Source organism: Numenius arquata, chromosome 9 (genome assembly GCF_964106895.1).
Source record: "Numenius arquata chromosome 9, bNumArq3.hap1.1, whole genome shotgun sequence".
Classification (NCBI taxonomy): domain Eukaryota; kingdom Metazoa; phylum Chordata; class Aves; order Charadriiformes; family Scolopacidae; genus Numenius; species Numenius arquata.
The window spans coordinates 7,828,749-7,845,836 of NC_133584.1; the positions used below are offsets into that span (position 1 = coordinate 7,828,749).

The 17,088-nt window shown below is 41.6% G+C and overlaps 1 protein-coding gene across 1 annotated transcript; it reads left to right on the top strand.

Annotated features, from left to right (window-relative positions):
- Positions 1-4,333: 4,333 nt before the first annotated feature.
- Positions 4,334-16,603, top strand: NMD3 (NMD3 ribosome export adaptor). The gene is made up of 15 exons (XM_074153381.1): positions 4,334-4,416; positions 4,707-4,841; positions 5,949-6,045; positions 7,062-7,142; positions 7,469-7,597; positions 8,095-8,185; positions 8,367-8,445; positions 8,752-8,848; positions 9,779-9,896; positions 10,559-10,704; positions 11,376-11,488; positions 12,212-12,284; positions 12,768-12,874; positions 13,745-13,815; positions 14,253-16,603. The coding sequence occupies exons 1-15, from the start codon at positions 4,373-4,375 to the stop codon at positions 14,384-14,386; spliced, it is 1,515 nt and encodes a 504-aa protein (XP_074009482.1). The 5' UTR covers positions 4,334-4,372; the 3' UTR covers positions 14,387-16,603.
- The last annotated feature ends 485 nt before the right edge of the window (positions 16,604-17,088 follow it).

Genomic DNA, 17,088 nt, shown 5'->3' on the forward strand with positions numbered 1-17,088 from the left:
ACTGAGAATGAAGCCAAGAGCACACATCCAGCAGCACATCCAGACTGGCTTGATATCCAGCCCCTCCATCTTTCTCTGGCCTGTTTAAAATAGCAACTGGGCATATTCATAGTTATTTTCCTGCCTTGTGTTCCTCCAGTCCTCTTTATCAGGCCACAGCTGAACAGTTCCAAAACCCAATTTTTCTGCTTCCATGCTATAGTTTTACATCAACTGCTACCAGCATGACTGCCCAGCACATGTATTGAACAGCAAAGAATCACACAAATGTACTTTTGCACTGTTTTATTCCAGCCCAGCGTGTCCTTTAGTGCCCCTGGTACAGTCCCTTTGCAGCTGGTAAGGCAGTGAGGAGTCAGCATGTCTGGTTTTGAAGGCCCACCAGTCCTGCCAGATGTCCTGCATGGCTCCTGGGAGTCTGGCTGCAACATCAGTTAAGACAGTAACCAACATATGATGGCAAAAATACATGGTGATCTTCCCAAATGTAGTGTATTAATTTAAAAGACTGATCTGGACCACCACAAATCAAGTTGATGTGGCTTGACAGGGCTGAAAAATAAACCCATGTCCATAATTTTTTCTAAAGGCATTACCATAAGCATGAGATAATCATACACTCAGAAGAAATCGACAGCCTACAGAATTAATACTCACAACTATGCAAATCTGACCCTCTCTTAAATGTATGACTTCCTAAAATGTCAGATCTCCAGCTAGTACCAGCCTATAGCAAGTAAACCCCTGCCTAAAAATGCCACTGATTTAGAGGAAATATCATCCATCTCGACAATGACAATAATACTGCCTTTCCTTTGAATAGTGGATTCTCACTAGGAAGAGATGGTGAAATCTTTCAGTCCCCATCACATGTCCAAAGTCCACAAAATAACTTCTGTGATCCAGACCTACCATTGCTAGAGTTCTCAGGGAATCCGGTGGTCTACTTTTTATCTTTTTTATTGTGTACAAGATGTAAAATCTTTCAGAAGTGGTACTAAGACTATAACAATACTTTGATAATTTAAAACATATGAATTTTACTGGGACGAGTGGAAGCCATAGGGCACCAAGAGATTGCAGAGGCAATACAAAGTACCTTGGTGATGACAAAGAACAGTTCTGATACTAACTGGCAGTAACTGGTGGCTGCGCCTTGAGCTGAGGTAGGATTTAGTATATTAGCACTGAAATAAGGTGGAGAAAACTGCACTTGAAAATAAATCTGCAGTGGAAACACTTAAAGTATTATTAGGATCAAATTCTCCTCCCAGTGACTTCACAGAAAATCTGGCTTCCCTAAATGACAGCCTTTGTCCTACCCCTCTTGCAATGCGAGACTTGCCAAGTGACAGCCTGGAATTTACAGGAAGTGTGTTATTTCAAAAATCAAAGAAATCAAAGATCGAGTGATTCATCAGGGCTTGAAAGTAAAAACTATATAATACCCACTGTGCAGCAGGGCTTCTGAAGAGTATAGAAATGAAATTTCGGTGCAGGGAAACACTTCTTTTTTTATCTTTTTTAGCTTTTTCCTTTTTTTTTTTTTTTAATAATATGGTCCACAGTCAGTCTCCAGAGAGGTCTGCAAAGAAACTTAATTTCAAAGGAGCAGAAGTGAGTAACAGTCTGCGAACACAAGCAACCCATCAAAGACAAATGTGCCAAGGAAGAAAAAACAAGTCAGACAGCTCGACAGCCTGTGATTTTCTGTCCCCAAAGCAACTCTCAAGCAAGCAAAGCAACTCTTCCTTTCCATCAGGATATTACCATATTAAATGAACCACACACAATGTGTTTATGCAATTCAGCTCTACTCTTCTTCATCGTAACTGTAAACTTGCAGAAAACAAATGCTGATCTGCAAACACACCTTACTATCATGACAGTTCCTCTCTTCTAAAGGGAATGGTTGGTTATTGTACACCACGAATGGAATCCAACCCAAACGGAGTGTACCATCTCCTTTTTCTAAACCAAAGCATTACGTAACTCTTAATGAATTACGACAGTGTAGTTGACAACAATGTCACTGTAAAGTTTTTTCCATCTTTGTGGGTAAACTGTATTAGCAATGGACTCAGGAAGAAAGGTATTCGTTGTTCTGCTGTTCTCCCCTGGGGAAGCTCAAAGCCTCTGAAGGGGAAGGAACAATTCTTCAGAGAAGGTGATGGCTGGAGCAGCGAGGAGAAACTTGGTGCTGTAATAACTTGGTGCCAGGCTTGGATATTTGGTATTTAAGCTTTGAATTATACTTCAAAAAGACAAATACTAATTGATTTGAATCATGCAGGCTGGCAGGGACCTCAGGAGGTCTATAGTCCAACCCTCCTGCTCAAATCAGGGTCAAATATGAAGCCACAGCAGCGTTTTAACCAGCTTAGGCCTGATACCCTCCAAGGACAAAGACTGCACAAGAGACTGCAGACAAGCTGCTCCAGTTCCTGACTGGCCTCATGGTGGGAAAGTTTTTCCTTAAACCACTCTGAATCTTTCTTGTTTCAACTCATGCCTGTTGCCTCTCACCTGCCCACCATACACACCACTGGGAAAAGTCTGGTTCCTTTTCCATGATCTCCTCATAAATCTGGTGGCTGCTCTTAGGTTCCCTCAAAGCCGTCACTTCTCCAGGCTGAGCCAGCCCCAGTCCCTCCAGTCCTCCATGGGGAAAGGGCTCCAGGCCCAACAGTCTTGGTGGCAGCTGCTGAACTCACTCCAGTTAATCAAGTCTTTCTTGTACTGGGGGATAAACACCAGTCTGGAAGGTGAATTCTTAAAAATTGTAAAATATTTTATTTCTGTAAAATATAACTTTATAAATAAATTTTCTCAAAATCAAACCAGCTTTGCTAGGCCACCATGAAGAGGAAGACAGTAGAACACTGACAACAGTTAAAATAACATGCTCTTATTCTGCTACTGGAACTGCATCCTCCCTTCAGAAACTCGCAGAACTGATGGGTAGTTTCACTTTAAGTGCTAAAAGTAAATTAAAGGCATCTAATAATTATTGTAGTTTAATCCTTTATATATTAGTGACAAGATGAGAACCCTACTCATTGCCATGGTTGAAAATGATTTCAAATTAAAACTGAAAAGTTTTAAGAAAAGTTCTTTGTTCATTCACGAGCATCTGCAAAATCATATCATCTATTGTATATAATCTATAAGCTATGTTCTCAGAAAAAAATGTGATCCCATTGCTCAGATACAGGAAGACTAAACAAAGGGAGAAGTTCAGGCACTTTGGTTTTACCCATTTCTACAAAGTGATGAGAAGTTGTTGGCAGATGCAAAAGGTAGCTAGTTAATTCTGAAACTAAAAGGTAACAGGCCTTCCAAAATCAATACTGAAAGTAATATAAATTTAATGCCAAACATCCTTATTCTTACACTTTCCACCGAAGTCGGAAATTCTTTTTAAAATGCACTTGAAATATTTAGAGATGTTCACCCATAGTTGACAAACAGGTTCAAACAATAATAAAACTGCTTCAAAGCAGTATTTCTTGAAGATGAATTAGCAGCAACCTTTAAGAATTAATTACTGTTGAAAAAGACCACCTCCTTGTGCATTGCTGACAGCACCAGTGCACACCAATTTCAGGATGCTTTGCAGTTGTGCCATACCTCTCAGATCAGCCCCATGCTAATAAATGAACGCAGCGCATTTCCATGAAAAAAAAAAAATAAATTAGGACATAAATCCAACAGCCAAAGGAAGAATACAAGAAGCCACGGAGGCTTATAGAATCGTAGAATGGGTTGGGTTGGAAAGGACCTTGAAGATCATCTGGTTCCATCCCCTCTGCCATGGGCAGGGACACCTCCCACCAGACCAGGTTGCCCAAAGCCCCATCCAGCCTGGCCTTGAACCCCTCCAGGGATGGGGCAACCACAGCTTCTCTGGGCAACCTGGGCCAGGGTCTCAGCACCTTCAGAGTCAAGAATTTCTTCCTAATATCTAAATCTCCCTTCTTTCCGTTTAAACCGTTCCCCTTGTCCTATCGCTCCACTCCCTGATAAAGAGTCCCTCCCCATCTCTCCTGTAGCCCCTTTAGGTACTGCAAGGGGCTATAAGGTCTCCCCGCGTTGTACCCGACTGCCGCCATTTCCTACAACAACAACAGCAGGGGGGAGGAAGATGGATGGATCGAATCCCGTGATTTTCACACAAAAATGAATTAATGTTTCACAGAATCGTGAATTACAACGCCATTCACGCGCCAGCAGGAACCGGCAGCCACAAGATGGCGGCTCCCAGCGCCCTCTGCCCCTCCCTCCCCGCCGCCCGGCCTCTCGCGGGACCGCCGCCCTCCTCCCCTTCCTCTCAGCCCCGGAAAGCGGGGCCGCGTGGGTTGTCGCCGCCGCTATGGAGTACATGACGGGGCCGGCGGCCCCCACCCAGGGCAACATGTAAGCGGCGGGCGAGCTCCGGGGCGGCGGGACTTTGCCGGCCGGGCTTCGGCCTCAAGGCGCCCCGCTGTCGCATTGGGGCGGGGGGGAGGTACCGGGGCGGCCATGAGCCGGGGCGGTGGGGGCGGGTGACGGTTGTCCTGGGCCACCGCTTTTCTTTAAAAAAAAAAAAACTCAAAACTTAAATAAAAAGTACGCGTACCTTCGGTTCCCGGTGGGGTTCCCGTGGCTGTCGCCCCTGAGGTGACGCGTTGCTGTTCGTGACTGACTTTTCCTTCCCTGTGTTGCAGCCTCTGCTGCCAGTGCGGCGTGGCCATCCCGCCCAACCCGGCCAACATGTGCGTGGGCTGCCTGCGGGCCCAGGTGGACATCACCGAGGGCATCCCCAAGCAGGGCACCCTCCACTTCTGCAAGCAGTGCGAAAGGTGGGCAGCCGGGCTCCCCCCCCGATCTCCGCCGCCTGTGGGGGACGGGGGGCCATCTCACGGGCAGCGGGTCCCTGCGGTGCGGGTTTGTGTCTTTTCCAGCACGTGCTTGTATTTCTCTTCTTGTGGAAGTAGAAAAGGTGTTGGTATGTGTGACCGAGAAGGTTGAAATGAGTGAGTTTATGGTCCTGTTAGAGTGGGTCCAGAGGAGGGCCATGAAGATGCTCAGAGCGCTGGAGCCCCTCTGCTGTGAGGACAGGCTGAGAGAGTTGGGGTTGTTCAGTCTGGAGAAGAGAAGGCTCCGGGGAGACCCGAGAGCCCCTTCCAGTCCCTAAAGGGGCTACAGGAGAAATGGGGAGAGACTCTTGATCAGGGAGTGGAGTGATAGGATAAGGGGTAATGGTTTCAAACTTAAGAGGGGACATTTAGATTAGATATTAGGAGGAAGTTCTTTCCTGTGAGGGTGGTGAGACACTGGCCCAGGTTGCCCAGAGAAGCTGTGGCTGCCCCATCCCTGGAGGTGTTCAAGGCCAGGCTGGATGGGGCTTTGGGCAACCTGGTCCCTGCCCATGGTAGGGGTGTTGGAACCAGATGATTTTCAAACCCCCTTCCAATTCTAAACATTCTATGATTCTGAAGGGAAGAAAGTGAGCAGATTGGTATGGATTGCAGTAAAAGTGTGAATGCGCTTGGGATGCGTAAATCACAGAATAGAATAGTTTGGGTGGGAAGGGACCTTTAATCCAAACCCCCTGCCGTGAGCAGGGACATCTTCAACTAGATCAGGTTTCTAAAAGCCCCATCCACCATGACCTCGAATGTTTCCAGGGATGGGGCATCAACCACTTCTCTGGGCAACCTGGGCCAGTGTGTCACCACCCTCAGCGTAAAAGAATTCTTCGGTATATCTAGTCTAAATCTACACTCCTTTAGTTTAAAACCATCACCCCTTGTCCTTTTGCAACAGGCCCAGCTAAAAAGCTTGTCTCCAAAATTGTGATGATTCAGGAGGCAAAAGGTGTAGCTTGGTAAATAACTGCTCAACTTTTGAGTGGTTTAATTTGCTGAAGCAGCTTCATGTGCTGTAAAATGCTTCCTCTGTCATAGGTATCTTCAGCCTCCAGGAACTTGGATTCAGTGTACCCTAGAATCAAGAGAGCTTCTCGCTTTATGTCTTAAAAAAATCAAAGCTTCGCTGAGCAAGGTGAGTAGCCAATTCTGCTCATATTTCATAGTGTGTCTGTTGGTACTGTACAAAGTGAAGTCTAGGTAACATACAGGGTTCAATCCTTCTGGAGCAGGCGTTTGCAATCATTATATTAAACATAGAAAATTATAATCTGTTCTAGAATTTTGGAGGATTTGGTAAGGACAGGCTCTAACAGAAAACTTCTAGGCGTGCTAAGGAGGCTCTTGCAGTGAAATTCTGTGACTTCAAAGCATCCTGTGTACTGCACAAGGGTTACTGCATAGATGGGAGTTGAGCATAGTTAACTGAAGGAAGCTAACATTTTTAATGCACCTTAATTTTAGATTTCTTTTTACATATTTTTGAAATTGTTTATACCGTATTTGTTCTTACAGCTTATGATGATATGAAAGAGGGTTGCAGAGGTTTATATATAGATTAAACTGAAAGTCACATGTTTAAGTTGAATAAAGTATCTCTTAGGTTCAGAATCTTGAAAGAGGAAAAAATTGAGAAAAAAATCTGAGATAGTGTTTCAGGCAAAAAAATTGTTACCGCAGTCATCAGGGTTTGAATTGGTTGCCTCATTGAGGTTCTTGCTGTTAGGTTAATGCTTTATTTTACAAAATATCTTTTGCTGCAGTAAATTTGCATGTTCTTAGTTTTAAATATTAAATTGGCTTTTAAGTCCTGAGGAAACCATTAAACTATCCAAATTCATCATTACGTGGCATCCAGAGATACTGTTGAATAAATAGTGTATCCAGTTACTCTGGTGTGACAGTCTGAGGTTGCATCACCATTATTTTAGGTAGATCAGACTCTGTGTTCTAACTAAGCATTGTTAATTGGGTTTTCTATAGTGATACATATATTTTTAATTAACATTATTCACTTCCTTGCTTGGTTGAAGAATTAACAAATTATACCATTAGCTTGTGCTTTCTGGTCGTTAGAGCTGTGTGTTTTTATCGTGGACTCGTACAGCTGCTGGCAGCAGTAGCTGAGTTCTTGTTCTTTTCCGCTGGCAGGTCCGGCTGATTGATGCAGGCTTTATTTGGACCGAACCACATTCTAAAAGGCTGAAGCTGAAACTGACTGTTCAGAAAGAGGTAACTGGAGTACAGTATTCTGCGTGTGGCTTTTTAAAAGTTTTTATGGAATTTTATTATTTTTCTATTAGTATTGCATTTAAATAAGCGTTTTTCTCTGGTAAAATCCAGTGTGCGTTTACTTATCTTGTAAGTGTGTGGCTTATCTTGAAAGAATATTGTTTTCACCCTGCCTAAATTTTGTCATTGAAGTGCCATTCATCACAGTCGGGAAAATACTACTAATATTTGTGACGCAAATATAGCTGATTTCAGAATGCTGTGGTAAACTGGCTTTCTGTCTCGACAGGACTAACAAGGAAACCTTTTAAACTTTTGTTTTGCAGGTGATAAATGGAGCGGTTCTTCAGCAAGTATTTGTTGTGGAATATATAGTTCAGTCTCAAATGTGTGAAGACTGTCATAGGATTGAAGCTAAGGATTTCTGGAAAGCTGTAGTGCAAGTCAGACAAAAGGTAGAGGCAAACTCAATTTGTATTTGTTCGTGGCAGAACAATCAGACAAACATTTGGATGATTTTCTGATTTTCTCAGAAAAAGATGCACTCACTCTTTCACACTGCCACGGTGATACATTTTGTGTTCAAACTTGTGGGTTTTTTCTTACTTGTCTTAGTTTAGAAAAACTTTCTGCTGTCCAGTATTATCAGCATATTCTTTTTAAATAATGGCTGGCAGAAGGTTTTGTGTGAATTACAAAGTATCCTTCTGTATTTCACGATGGTGTTAAGGCAGATTGTTTATAAATATTTAAATCTTCTTTAAAGAAAATAATATGTCTAGCCATCACTTACACAAAAATGAGAAACAGAAGCTGAAATCTTTTTGGTTACTTGGCATAAACTTTGGACTGTTCCTTCTCTAGATGATCTCATAAATGTTTATTCTTCAGAGGTATTGCATTTGCACTAGGTGGTTTATAAATAACCTTGATAATTTTATCGTGTTTTTAGACTCTGCACAAGAAGACTTTCTACTATTTGGAGCAGCTGATTTTAAAACACAGGCTTCATCAAAATACACTTCGCATCAAAGAAATCCATGGTAGGTGAGGTGGCTTATTAGTCTCGAGGTAGAATAGACTAACCTGTTTTATACTGGAGTAGTGCCTGTGCTAGTAGCTACGTACAGATAAGCAGCAAATTACTTAGCCTGTGTGTTATATTTGGAAAAAAAACCATAATACTTGAAATAGATATGTTCATCAAGCTTTCTTTTCTTTAAGATGGTCTGGATTTTTATTACTCTTCAAAGCAACATGCCCAGAAGATGGTTGACTTTCTTCAGTGTACAGTTCCATCTAGGTATGTAATTTACGTTTATTGCCTTGAATAACCCAAAAGCTTTTGGGAAGTGTCCTTTATCCTTCACTTTTAAAGAATTTTGTAAGTAAAAGTGTAAAGAAGCTATATTCTAGTTAAAACAGACAAAATCCCTTCTACAGAAGTCCTGTGTTTTCCACTTGGCCACTGTAAAATTAACCCTCATGCATTTTTCTATTGCCTTAATTTTTGGATTCATAGTACCTAGCTATATACTTTCATTGCTGATTATCTCCTGTTTCAAGTAATGTCCTTCTTGCTGCCTGAAGCCTCTTTTTTGTTTCATAGATCAAAATCATCCCAACGTTTGATCTCGCATGATATTCATAGTAATGTCTACAATTACAAAAGCACTTTCTCTGTGGAAATTGTTCCAATATGCAAGGTAGCTTCTCTATTTCATCTTCAGGGTATTGTATGAAGTGGGTAGAGTTTGGTTTTGGTGATGGAGGCCTGATTTACTGGGTCTTTTGGGGGGATGGGGAGGGGTCTACTTCCTACGAAGCTGATGGACGAGAAGCTGGACATGAGCAGGCAATGTGCACTTGCAGCCCAGAAGGCCAGTCGCATCCTGGGCTGCATCAAAAGAAGTGTTGCCAGCAGATCCAGAGAGGTGATTCTGCCACTTTACTCTGCTCTGGTGAGACCTCACCTGGAGTACTGTGTGCAGGTCTGGAGCCCTCAATATAGAAAGGACATGGACCTGATGGAGCGGGTCCAGAGGAGGGCCACCGAAATGATCAGGGGGTTGGAGCACCTCTGCTATGAGGACAGGCTGAGGGAGCTGGGGTTGTTCAGCCTGGAGAAGAGAAGGCTCCGGGGAGACCTAATAGCAGCCTTCCAGTACCTGAGGGGGACCTACAGGAAGGCTGGGGAGGGTCTGTTTACAAAGGCCTGCAGTGACAGGACGAGGGGCAATGGTTTTAAGTTGGAGAAGGGGAGATTTAGATTGGATATTAGGAAAAAGTTCTTTACTATGAGGGTGGTGGAACGCTGGAACAGGTTGCCCAGGGAGGTGGTTGAGGCCCCTTCCCTTGAGATATTCAAGGTGAAGCTCGATGAGGCCCTGGGCAACCTGGTCTAGTTGGGGGTGTCCCTGCTGACTGCGGGGAGGTCGGACTAGATGACCTTTGGAGGTCCCTTCCGGCCTGGACCAATCTATGAATCTATGAAAGTGCAGATAGGAGCTATCTTGAGGAAGGTATTTGGTGATATTGGGTGGAGAACTGAAAATAATTAAGTTTAAAAATGTATTTCAGATTTCTCTAAAGACTTGGTTAAAAATTAAGGAAATACATTTTCCGTTTGTATGCAGGACAATGTTGTATGTCTGTCACCAAAACTGGCGCAGAGTCTCGGAAACATGAGCCAGATCTGTGTGTGCATTCGAGTAACAAGTACCATCCACCTCATCGATCCCAGCACCCTGCAGAGTAAGTTGCGGGTTCATCTCTGCACTACGGCAGCATCTGGTTTTTCTGCTGGCACAGTAATTTCTGGGGTTTTTGTTTTCATGAAATCTTGTATTTTTAGACCTTAATCTTGTTAATTTATCTCTACAATTACTAGCATAGAAATTTAATTGTGATCTAAGACATAGTTCTCTGAGCTTGATTTCCTTAGTTTCCTAGGCAAAATGTGCAGGCTCAATGGTGTTCATGGATGTTCTAGGTCTCTGCTGAGCACTTACATTTGTCAGGTGTATTCCTCTAAAATCAGATGGCATCTAGTTTTTCTCTGGATTATGATTCTAACCACTTTGGTATCAGAAGCGCTGTTCTTCGATTGGTATTTGCTGCTAAATTCTACCAGCAAAATGCCTCTACTAAGGATACATCCAGGAGAATAAAGCACTGACTTTTTCATTCACAAGAATCAGACACGTGGTATGTGATTTGGCCATCACAGATCAACTGCTCTTGTAGCACAAGTTTGCAATATGGGTCATCTCCTAAATACTTGTGTTAAATAACAAACTTGAACAAAATGCATTTGGCAGTTGGCTCAATTTTAGCCAATGCTTCCTTTTCCTTTTTAATTTCTTGGCAAGAAATTCTGTGCCTTACGATTGCCCGTGCTGGTGGTTTTTTTCCAGTTGCTGAAATTGATGGAAATACCTACTGGCGCCACCCTTTCAATAGCTTGTTCCACCCCAAACAACTAGAGGAATTTATCATTATGGATATCAATAGGGTTCAAGAAAAGAAAAAAGGTGCAGGTGCAGGGGCAAGATCAAACAAGGTAAGAGTTCTCTCTGTTTGATTCAATGTTTTGGGCCTTCCTCTCCCCTCGCTCCCCTACTTAGCTGAATTTCTGTTTCGAATCGTTCTACCTGGCAAAGTCAGGTGTGTGCTTTTCTGTGTCTTGGCACTCGGATAAACTTTCCTCAGAAAGATGTGGACAGTGTTTTGTTTGGAAATTGCACAGGGGTGACGTGAATTCCACTTTCGGAAATTCTTTTCTGTTGAAGAGTTTAAACTGTACTTGTTACTGTTGTTTCTGAAGTTATTTTATGTTCGCTTTGCAAATCTTCAATTATGCAATTGTTTTTGTTGAAGCACAGAAGCATTTCTTTTTAATCAGAATTAATGAATCGGTACCAAACATTTTCTTTTCAGTCAAAAGCTGTATGTGGTTGAAAGTTACGAAGCACAAAAACCCCATCACTAAAAAGACCTGTCTAGTCACAGAAACAGCCTTAGCGGAATTCTTGTGAAAAGTGGTTGGCATGTCCTTTTCCTTACTTTTATAAAGATTAAGAAATGAGCAGCAGCGAGCAATAGATGGGATTCTTCATGTAGTAGATGCAAGTTAAATTACAAATGTAATTTAAAACAGCGATATAGCAGTGCAAATGTTCTAATCTTGTTTGATTACAAGAGTGTTTTATGTTTTATTTTTCATTCCTCAAGCACACGCTGGCTGAAGCCTGGGTACAGAAAACCTCGGAGTTGAATACAGATCATCAGTATTTCTGCTCTACTCACTTGGGGCACATTCTGAATCCTGGCGACCTTGTCTTGGGGTCTGTTCTGTTTCTTGTTTTTTATTAAATGATTATTTAATGACTGAATTCCCTGGATTCTGTACAGGCTTATGTATTATCAAGAAAGTTTTGAACCGTTCTGATTCAAAAGGGATAGAATCTTTTATCTTGGCCATGAAGAGATGGTCTGAATAGGAGAAATCTTTTTTTTCTAGCAGAAGTCTTCTTCTGAAAAGGGCTGTTGGTCATAAGAGAGCTGAAGTATTGACTTTAAAGTGCAGATTGGAGTAACAGTTTAGACACAAATAGGTGGGAGGGCTTTTTAAAATACCAAGCAAGACCTTCTTGTTTGATTGTATCATACACAGCAATGAGAAATGTGACTTTTTTGCAAGATTAGGCAAATTAGGTGATTCTCAAATTAGGTGATTCTCAAACAGACTTAAACATGAATGTTATTGCAGCTGTTGTGAATGCATCAGAAGCTCAGTGGATATTGCAGTTTGGGTTCAGGAGGCTGGGGAGTGCTACTGAACAGAATTTGGGAAGAGCAGCTTCTGAGAGTTGTTCGTAGTTATGACAGCTGAGTGTTGATGTGGATTTTTTTTTTTTATTTGCTCCCTGCTTCATTTAGAAACATTTATCTTTCTTAGGAGCTGTAACTTACACTATGCTGCTCTTTAATGCAAGCATATGATACATTGAGTTCAATTTTATAGACTTACATAAAAAGTTAGGATAAATTACCTATTTTCGTTTTAGATTCGACTTGGCGAACTGCAACTTAAATGATGAGTTTGCCAATAAGATGAATCCACACCATATTCCTGATGTGGTAAGACTTTTGTCTTTCTCCGTACAGAGTTCTCTGCGTTACCCGGAGTATTAGGGAGTATGATTTTATAATGAATACTCATTAGTTCCGTAGTGCCTAAAGGAAGAGGGGATATTAATATTGAAATTTGAACAGCTTCTAATTTTGAGAATTATTTTCTCACTACTTAAATTTTTGAGTGGTAGTTAAATAATACATTAACTTACCTTACTCTTTGTTGGTTTTTGTTCAAATTGCCGCGCAGTATGTGGTGAAAACCTGTATTACAACTGCAGTGTGCGTAAGCCTCTTCAGGTCATCATACCAAGTGTTTGGAAACATTTGAATTGACAAATGCTATATAAATTCTATATAAAACTCCTGAGTGCCAGACTGACTCTGCCATTTGTTCAGCTGATTTTACAGTTGCCCAAGTCCAGACTTGGGTGTCGTTTTGGATTTTGAAAGAGTTTATGTGTAAATACTTGCTGTTTTTCACTGTAGATATTAATAAAGAAGAGCTATGACCGTACCAAACGCCAGCGTCGCAGGAACTGGAAGCTGAAAGAGCTAGAGAGGGACAGAGAAGGCGCGGATACAGATGATGAAAGGTTCAGTATCTGCCATGAAGCTTTTCGGTCCCTCCTACCTTGGATCCTGTGCCAAGTCTAGAAATAACCTTTCTCTGCTGAGGATAAACCCAGCGTGAAGCCCAGGCAGATGTGCTGACTGTTTGGGGGCGGGGGGCACAAGGAAATGCTGCTGGTTCCGTTTGAACGTGCTGCTGGCTCGTAGGACAGGTTGATACCAGTGTTCCCAGAGGAGCAGTATCTCTGCGTATTTCCCCCTTCCCTAGTGCAGGAAGCGCTTTAAGCACACGCACGTTACCTGTGCTTGTCCTGCCTTGGCTGCTGAGTTTTCAGGGAACACGGATACTGAGGACAGTGGGACGGGGGGTTTGGAAACAGACTAAACCCTGAATTCTTAAGATAAAACTGCAGGTTTTTCAGATTTACTGTTGCAAAAACTATTTTTATGTTTTTTTTCCAAGAAAAGCTTAACTCATGAGACGAGTACTATCAGACGCATTGTGTCTGTAGTTTACAGTTGGTGTCTGTAGCTAAAGGGACGCTTCTGTGAAAACATGCATGTCACTGGTTTGTTCAGTGACAAAGCTGATGCAGCAACAGCAAATTCTAAGTAACATTCAGTTGAGTAATAAAAAATGAGGCAATTGGAGTTAAACGAGGAACAGCAAATTATTTGGAGGCTAATAGGAATGGAACAGAAATATAGAACTAATAATTTAAAAAAGCAGAAAGAATGAGTTGGGCATGTTGGAATGCTATCAGAAGGCACATTTGAAGGACTGCAGGTGGCAGTCTTTCCTTGGGGCTTTGTTTTTTTGATTTTTATTTTGGTTTATAAATTTGCATAAATCCAAAGGAAAAGTGAGTAAATACATTAAACATCTTTTACAGACAATACCAAGACTTCCTTGAAGATCTTGAAGAAGATGAAGCCATAAGGAAGAATGTCAACATTTACAGAAGTAAGGCTTTTTTAATTGTTTAGTTGCATGTAATTAAATCATAACTATTTGAGTGAAAATATTTTTACTGAAGTTCTGTATTTGGATTCTCTGAACTGCATTTTGCCTAGAGAAATGCTGTAGTGAAATAGCTTTAGGTAATTCAGTGTATTTCACGTGCACTGAATCGGTGTTGATGGTTTTTGCTTTACTGTGTTTAACATGAGAGAGAAGCCAATTTTCTCCTGCACCCAAAACCTCTGCTGGGTGGAGGATTTGAAACATAATTCAGCATCTTCCATGAGGGCAATTGCCATGGGATGGTGGGTTTTTAGGAGGGATTTGTTTGGGTTTTGGTTGTTTTTTTTTTCCTTTTCTTTCTTGGGGCTGTTTAGGGGGTCTGGGGTTTGTTTTCTCTGCTTAGCTGTTTGTTGGGTTTTTTTCTATTGTATTTTTAGATGCAGATGTTCCAGTGGAGAGTGACACAGATGACGATGGTCCTCCACGAATCAGTCTGGCTGAAATGCTAGAGGATCTCCATATTTCTGAGGATGCCACTGGTGGGGAGGGAGCAAATATGATGACAGAATAAGAATAGTGCATTAATCAATGCAATAAGTATTCCCTTGGTGAGGGAAAAGTACCAAAAACATTAGTAAACATTACAAACTGATGACATGAACATGAGAAGTAATGTGATAACTACCACTGTACCCCTTTAATAATGGTCCTGAATTCATATTTTATATATAATCTTCTACAGAATCGGGAATTAAAGTTAAATTTCTGGTGCAAGCATTGCAATTTGAATTCCACAAGTTTCTCCCATCCCCGAGTGCTCTCCCTATGCACCTTCTGCGGTGTAAAGGCCTCAGCTGGGCAACGGCAGGGTTATACAGCAGGAGGAATCTCACTGTCTTGTGCTGAAGACAGCTGGTCAGAAGGATGTCCAGAGGGAGAGACTTTATTCTAGTTTGCTAGATTTGTAGGTAGAGTACCTACCTACTGTTTATTGCTTTAATTTCTTCACGTGGGAAGGATTTTTCCTGTCTTAGTCTTTTGGGTGCAATGGTTTGAAGCCTTTTGTGATACTGCTAAATTATTCCATATAGCAGTAATCTGGGGAAGCTCAAGAATGTATCTTCTCTTTCTTTGGTAAGGGAACTCCCAATACGTATGTTGTGTACACAAAAAAATTTCCCTGTAAATGCATTGAAAATGCAGCCCATGATCAGAAAGATTGGAAAGTTAAGTGTAATGAATATTGCATTCTACTATATTCCTTGCCTGTATCAGTGGATTAATAGCAATATGTATAATGTGTAATTAATACACCAGCTACAAACTATTAAAAACCTATACAGATATTTTTGGCTCATCATTATTTAGTTAACTTTAAAATCAGATTTCTCTCTACTGAAGCCCAAAGAGGCCAGAAGTGGGGCAGGAGAACATTACATACTTGTATTCATCTGGATTTAATTCACTTTACTGCACAAAGGTGGTGCAACAGAAATTTTACTAAGAGTTTATGTGCATATACATTTGTCTTAACTCTATAGGAAGCACAGCATAGCAAGAGTGGTTTGCCAGTGCATTTTTTTAAACTTCAGGAAAAAAAAGTTGAAAATAAATGGCAGATGTAAAGGAGGGAAATAATAATAGTGTAAAGTTGGGAAAAAAAAATAGAGATGTGTAGGAATCATCTAACAGGGTATTAATGATTGTCAAGGATCCGTATGGCTCAAATGAGAGCACTTCACATAATTCGTCGCCACTTGTGCGCTCAGAAGAGACACAACAGGGCTGAAAATCCACTATTTCTCTGTAGTGCCAGCTGAGGTGGTGTCGGGAGCGCCTTTCCCTATTTCACCGTAGCTCACAGCTTTTCAGGGCATCAAAGAAAAGCAATTGTCAAGGAGTTAGCAGTATTCAGCCCACTGCCAGGTGAGAGATATTTTTTTCCCTTATTTTTAGTTTAAATGTAATCTTTTGACTAAGTGTTTCCAAACAGGCGCAACTGCTGGATGTCAGGCTCCCTGTCTCAGCCCAGGCCAGATGCCACAGAAGGCAAAGGTATTTTTAATCATAAAGGATGGAGCTAGGTTTAGTTACCAGTTACTCGTGCTTGCCTTTTTTTTTTTTTTTTTTATTCTGTCTCACAACCTTGTAACCATCCATTTGGAAAGGAGGGAAAACTGGGAATTTGGAAAAGCGGTTTTGATGTAGCGAAGCTCTAATCCGACTGTTGGCGTTAGCGGCTCAGCCGTCCCTTAGTGCCATCTCTCGCTGTGTTTTTGTGTCACACGAAGCTCTTCTGCTTCTGCTCCCGGGAGCTTTGTCGTATTTTTTTTACTGTGTAGAAGAGCAGTTAAGAAAAATCCATAAAGCTGCTGAGAACTAAAGATACAATTTATCTCGTGACAGTAATTTAGTTCAGTTATAGGGAAGGCATAAAACCGTGCTTAAAAAATATTCATGAGAATGCAGCTGCATAGCTAACCTGAATTATTGCTACAATAAAACGTTTTATTAGACATATTTTACAGTAGGTACACCTGCCAGTAGTGCTGGGGAGATGTAGATAAACTCATTTCTAGTGACCATTGGGCCAAATCTGTGGAAATCGAAGAATTTTAATTTGCAAGCTGTAGCCAGTGAATGTGTCTGTGTCTGCATGAGATGTGTTTCGGGTTGTGATTTTTCTGACAGGTAAAAATGATCGAGCCTTTGTCTTACACAGTTTGGTAATAAACTTCCTGGTGTTGGCAGGTGAAGGATGAGTAATAAAAGCTTGTTTAAAACTGTGCTTTTTGATCAATCCTTTTCCTTCCTCTCTAGTGTTTTCCTTCAGAGTGTCTCAGGAATTTCAGATGTAGGGCTGTCTCGTCTGTCATCCTGTTTGTTTCTGGAGATGTCCCTCTTCTTCCTGTCCCCTCCACGGTCTGTTGCCAGTCTGTATTGGGTTTCAAGCATCTTTCAGCAAGAGTCTTGCCTGGAAAGATCTCATGCTACGGATGCCGGGCAAACAACTCATAAATCTAAGTATATTGCTTGGCTTTTTGTGCATTTGTTTGCTGGCTGGTAACACATGGTAACAGCTTTTCCCATGAGCTGGTAAGCTGCCGGTGCTGGAAACCAAAGTTAGTTCTAATTTTAGGTTCTTTAGTTTATGGTGTCCCTTTAACATTTTAAAGAGTTGGGAGCCAGAAGAGGCTTAGCTGGTGTGCCGGCAAGTGAAATGTTTGCCACGGTCTTCTCCTTGACACCGGGTAAGTAATTTGGCAAAAGGTA

Coding starts and splice junctions, on each gene's coding strand:
- NMD3 (XM_074153381.1), top strand. CDS start 4,373: ATGGAGTACATGACGGGGCCGGCGGCCCCCACCCAGGGCAACAT. Junction 8,186..8,366: donor TCGCATCAAAGAAATCCATG/GTAGGTGAGGTG, acceptor CTTTTCTTTAAG/ATGGTCTGGATTTTTATTAC. Junction 12,285..12,767: donor CACACCATATTCCTGATGTG/GTAAGACTTTTG, acceptor TTTTCACTGTAG/ATATTAATAAAGAAGAGCTA.